Source organism: Thunnus maccoyii, chromosome 9 (assembly GCF_910596095.1).
Source record: "Thunnus maccoyii chromosome 9, fThuMac1.1, whole genome shotgun sequence".
Taxonomy (NCBI): Eukaryota; Metazoa; Chordata; class Actinopteri; order Scombriformes; family Scombridae; genus Thunnus; species Thunnus maccoyii.
Window position 1 is genome coordinate 28,804,683 of NC_056541.1, and position 6,100 is coordinate 28,810,782.

Consider the following 6,100-nt stretch of genomic DNA (forward strand, 5'->3'; position numbering starts at 1 on the left):
TGTGTGTGTGTCAGGTGCCCACCACTGTGTTCACCCCTCTCGAGTACGGCTGTGTGGGTCTATCTGAGGAGGAGGCTGAGAAGAAGCACGGAAAAGACGGCATAGAGGTATGATGGGTTGTGGTAATACTGCTGTAAGCAATGAATTTCTAACTGTAAATATTTCCAGAATGAATTTTCAGTATTTTTGACAAAAAATGCTGAAACAAAATACACAGTGACTTATTTGAAATTGAATATACATTCTAATCAAACTTTTACCACTATATAGAAAATACAGTGGTTAAAAAATTGAATTATACACCAGAAAAGCCCACATTAAATAGAGAAGGTCTCAGTTAGACCTGAACCCTTAACATAGCAGTGTTTGTGGCATGAAGCATCTCAAGTACCCACAATGTTGTGAAATGCCACATAACATAAAACATAACCTTTTGGTAATGATTTAATGAGATATAATGTTTTGTCTTGGTAAATACTTGGTAAAAATTGAAATTGAAAATTTGAAACACAAAATGATTTGAAATCCAATTTTTTTTTTTTTTACTTTTTTTAAGTTGCCTGTTACTCTTCAACTTACTGTGAAATTAAATAAACGGCTGATCTCATTGCAGGTAGAAGGAATGATTTTATTCATGTAGAAATTGCACTCTATAATATAACTTTATAAGATAACTGGTGTAGCAGACTGTGAAGTGTTGAATTAAGAGGTTTGTTTCATGAATGGCTACATGTCACACACACACAAAGAAAGTTACAGTGGCAGTGATAGAGGCTTGCTGCTGCCATCAACCTGCATTAAAAGATAGAATGTCTTCTAACCCCTAAACACACACTGAGACACGCATACAATGCATAAGCAAGCAGCTCTGTATGTCCCATTCTTGTGTACGTGAGCAGTGTGCCAGATGCTAGCCAACACCTGCACAAGGCCGTCGATAAACGCTTTAGCCGGCAAGGTGGGGCTCCTAGCTGTGACTGGCAGGCGAGCAGGAGGCCTGATTGAGGTGTGTATAGGGTGATGACAGGCGCGCAGAGATCTGAGGAGGAGCTGCGGCACCGGCCCCCAACAGCTGCATGGCCCTCAAAACTTGTGTCGGCACGCTCGTGCGTAGAATAAAACACAATACACACACGTCTTCAGTAAGGAGTTTGAAATCCATGAAATCCATCACTGTGATGAACAAGCACTGAGATATCTATTCAGATTTCACTGTTTTTAACAGTGTGCTTGAATTAGTTCTCATAAGGTTTTATGTCTGCACTGTTGTTGAGTGGTAGTCAGAATCAGATTGTGGTAATAATTTAACACACAGTATAAAAGTTAATGGGCTGTCACTTGACCATTTACCAAATATAACTACTTTTTTCTGATTATAAAATGAAAATGAATCTGTAAAATTTATGGGTTTTTCTTTTGCTTGCGTTGCATCACACAGCTCTTTAGATGAATGTTACTGTTGTTTTTAAACTAATTCTGTCATTGATGTGTTGTCGGAAATCTGTGTTGTTCTTAGTTGCTATTCACAGCCGAAGTTGATTCATTGTATTAATTACTGTTAATTATTATTATTATTATTATTATTATTCATTTTCACAACAGGAGATCATCATCGCTGCTCCCTCAGTGGTTTTCTTTGCATATTTGTAAGTTCAGCTGGTTAGAGCAAAGAATAACAAATGGCTGTTTTGAAATCACTGTGAAATGCTGATTGGCTGTAGGCAGAATACAGAATAGAAGTGCTGAGAACTGGGGCCCACAGTAACATACTCCGTATCATTTCTCCTGTTTATACTGTATGATTTGCCCTCTGTGTTTGTCTGTGCAGGTCTACCATGCATTCTACAAGCCCCTGGAATTCACTGTTGCAGAGCGCGATGCCAGCCAGTGTTACATTAAGGTAGGGTTAAACTGTTTAGTGAATTTATTGTATAATAGGTGTCTTAGCAGATTTTGTTTGCAGATTATACACCATGTAATGTAGTTATTTGTACTGTGTGTTCAAATAAGTGACGGTTCCTGTAGCAGATTGGTGGGGGTCAGATTGCTGCTCAAAAACACTTTGAGAGAGACTGATTTAAGAAATGAAATAGTCTGAATAGCCTAACCAATCCTTGGCAATGCTTTATTTACTCATCTGTAGCTAGTGTGTCAGCTTCGGGATCCACCAAAGTTACAAAAATGATCCTAAAAGTTGACGGTTGGTTTGACAAATATACCAGCCACAGCCAAAAGCAGAAAAACAAGTGTAGAGTACAGAGCAACCACTAACACCTCTTTGGCTTCAGCTGCTGGATATAAATCTGATTTCTTGCCTCTTTAGGTAATTTGCGAACGAAGTGGAGACCAGAAAATCCTGGGTCTGCACTTCACTGGTCCAAATGCTGGAGAAGTCACACAGGGCTTTGCTATGAGCTTCCAGTAAGTTACTCTAATTAAATCATAGATTTTAAGGTAAAGGTAAGGTTAGGTAGATGTTGTATTTTTAGTGCATTAATGCCTTATGGAAACAACCATCCAAATAACGATGGTGTTGAGCTGGTGTTTTAACTATCATAATGTCATTAGGATGTGCAGGATGTCTGTCACACTCAACACCCATGCATTTAGAGTGCAATACATTACACTTCCTTTGTTACAGCAAACCAAAACTGAACACATGAAAAGTTGTTTTCAGCCATGGTGTTTCAGGAAATCTCCCTTTTGTCAGTTTAATTTGAAAAGAATACATTGTGTCATTAAGGCACTAGTGGTATGTTGTGCAAGCTAGCTTTTACTTGCTTATCCATATGATGCCTGCTTGGAGGACCACAAAGGAGGAGTCACAGATAGTCATTTTAATATTCTCTCTAATATTATGCTGCAATAGTAATAATATTACTGCAAGAGTCTAATTTAAAAGCAGCTTTTTTTTAAAACAAAGTCTTCTTCTATTCCTTGTAATAAATTATTTGTAATCTGAAATTCATCAGAATTTCTTATCACTTCCAGCAGCAGCAGACACAAACTTTAGTTCAAAATGTTTGTCCCCATTTGGGGGGGACAAACATACTCTTACAAAATGATAAATAGCACGAAATTAAAAGAAAATACAGGACTTATTAAATAATTGTAGATAAGACAGAATAGATGTCACTGTCAAATAAAATGTAGATAAGGACTTTTGTACTAGTAAGACTCTTCAAACTATTAATTAATAACTCAATATCAGTACCACAGCACATGCAGATGATGATGCAGAAATAATGAAAGGCAGTTTGATCAGAAGCAACCTGAATGAACTCTCTGTGTGTCTGTGTGTGTCACAGGTGTGGGGCAACATATTCCCACCTGCTGAAGACAGTAGGCATCCACCCAACCTGTGCTGAGGAGCTGATCAAGATCAACATCACTAAACGCTCCGGCTTGGACCCCACAGTCACTGGCTGCTGAGGTTAAAGCGCCTCGGTCTCTGAACGCTAGTGAGCACACAGGGTCCCTCAGTGATAGTAGAAAGAGGTTAGTTTGGCCCCCATTATAACCTGGGTTTATTCTGCTCTCTCTTTGTCCCTCTCTTTCTATGTGGCCCCCGAACTGGCCCCCAGTTTCTCAGTGCTCTCTAGGGTTTGTGCTGTAGCTCCTGTGCCAGTCATGCAGGTCATCACTGGTTGCCCAGGTTAGTGTCACTGACAGCTCGTGATACTAAGACGATGATTATTCCCCCTACATGCAAGTTGTGTATGTATACTCTAAAAGCACAGGGCTATAGATCAGGTTAGTAAATCCTTGGCTGTGGAACAAGCGTCTTTTAAATAAACACGCTCATCAATCAGGATTAAGGCCTGCGCTCAGGGTTTTGTTGAAATCATACGAGAAATGTGGACCGGGCCCTAACGTTTTTCTGAATATATATTCTGCAAATATTGTTGTTTCTCCGGCTGTACTTCCTGTCCATTAGTCTTGGAGGTGACACATACCATACCCCCCTACTCACTGCCCCCCATGACACTGATGGATGGCCCCAGGGCCGTCGCCGCAGTGACACCGCCCCATTTCCCATGGACACACACAAACAGTCAGCGGGCCGCCTGTCAGTCAGCCAGCATAGACCTGGCCAGGGAGCCCCGGCTTCTTGAGGGCCCAGCAGAGTCCAGCAGACCTCTTCCTCTTCCTCCCATGCCCTTCTCCCTCCAAATGCATGAAAGAATACAGCAGGACTACAAACATGTGCTGTCAAAAGCCATGTGGGTGCCACAGCCCAGGCACAGGGTGATCCTACTCATCGATGGCATTATACTGTGCTGAGAGCGCTGCTACAGTTACACTACTTAGCCTCACCCAAAGGTGGCACTGTTGCCCTCCAGTTCTCCTGTCTTTCTGAGCCAAGAGAGACAGGATAAAGTAGTCACTGGATAAAACATAAGCCTGAATACATTCAGGCTGCACATTTAATCCCTTTAATCCCTATCAAAGATATGTGCTTTTGGATGAAGTTGGAAAACAGACTGGCTTTATTGGTGCCGAACTGATAAGGGTTATCTGTTGTGTATTTACATGGATGGCAGGTTAGCCCTCAAGAGTCATCACCTTTGAAGATAAGGCAAGTTGTATATATCAATAATGCAGTAATAGACCCCCCCCTCCCCGTTTGCCAAAGTGCTCAAATGTTCATCCTGCTGGCTGTGCTGGACATCTTCAACCAATCTTGGGTTTATTAAGTAGAAGAGGAGGAGGAGGGCTGTCAATAAAGCGGGTTGCTACAGAAATTGGGGGACCTGAGAGGAGACTGGCGGGTGTAGTTTATTTTTATTTGAAGTCTAATCTGCCCAGTCTGATTAATGATTCTGATGAGGGGAGTGACAGCGTGCCAGGAGATGGAGAGAGGAGAAAGAGAGAGCGGGCTACCAGGTTTATTTGGACCTGGGCCGGAGGAGAAAGAGCCGAGTTTCAGCCCGGTTAGGGAGGGAAGGGGGGGGGGGGGATTCCTGTGTGCTCTGTTCAGGGCCGAGGTGCTGACTGAAGGACCCTGACCTCCACTCAGCAGGAACAGCTTGACTCTATCACTTGGAGCACAGAGGGCTCACATGCTCCGGCACTGCACGGCAGAGGCCGAGGGGGCTGCGGGTGGAGGGGGGGTGTAGGATGGCCATGGGACTGACAGAGCCAACCAACACAATACCGAGCGGTAGCGGCGTGTTTGCCCTGGGTAATTGAGTCTATGTTCCTGTGCTTAACGAGCCACTTCAGAGACCCCAGGGTGGGCCCAAGGCAACGTGAGGGAAGTCATTGAGGCCATCGGTGTAACTGTAATGTCTGTTTGCTTTTTACCCTCTACTTCCCCTCTGCTTTCTCTCATCTAGCCATTCTAGTTATTTTATACACAGTACAGTATGGCTTTCATGCACACAACATGAGACTCTGTTTTTCAATTGTTTAAAATGACATATCAGTCTAATTTGGATGATTGTTGTTAATTGTTGTTCATGCACTCCAGGCCTAAGACTTGACCAGCGAGCCTCAGCTGTGCCCCACAGGGGGGGTCAGGGTTCAACTTTCAGGTCGGCCAGCTAATGATGACCTGCACTAAAACCCAAAACTGGGGAGTGCAGGCCTGATGTCACCTGGCTGCCAACTTTAGTAGTTGTGAATAGAGTAGTGTAATTTTCCATTAAAGCTTTGTTATACATAATTTATATGTAAAGTAATCACACACTGGAATGCACAGTGTCACTATTAAAGTAATGATGTCCACTGATTGAGTGCCTTGTGTCCTACATGGGTGACTGCATGGTCGCTTGTATCTCTGAGTCTAGGGGCATACATGTATACATAAACATATAGCACTTGTGTGTATGGTAAGATTCCTTTTTTACAGAACTGTGTTCATTATGTAAAAGATGTACATACTTACTGAGTAGATGGAACTGATACCTGTGTTGCAGAACGAAAATAAAAGTGTAATGCAGCAAAAAAAAAAGCATAAACATAAACACAATAGTTTGACATTTTGGGAAATTATTCTTTTTCTTGCACAGTTAGACGAGAAGATAGATACCACTGTAATGTTTTGTACAATAAATATGAAGCCACAGCCAGGAGTCGATTAGCTTAGCACAAACAC

General features: G+C 42.2%; 1 protein-coding gene across 1 annotated transcript in view; it reads left to right on the forward strand.

The window, feature by feature from the left end:
• txnrd2.2 (thioredoxin reductase 2, tandem duplicate 2) overlaps positions 1-5,734 on the forward strand; it is a 29,425-nt gene extending 23,691 nt beyond the window's left edge. The window contains exons 14-17 of the mRNA XM_042421509.1: positions 15-107; positions 1,829-1,900; positions 2,324-2,421; positions 3,309-5,734. Of these exons, the coding sequence (XP_042277443.1) occupies positions 15-107; positions 1,829-1,900; positions 2,324-2,421; positions 3,309-3,432 (387 nt within the window). The 3' untranslated portion in view covers positions 3,433-5,734. The remainder of the gene's footprint in view (positions 1-14; positions 108-1,828; positions 1,901-2,323; positions 2,422-3,308) is intronic.
• Positions 5,735-6,100: the final 366 nt, after the last annotated feature.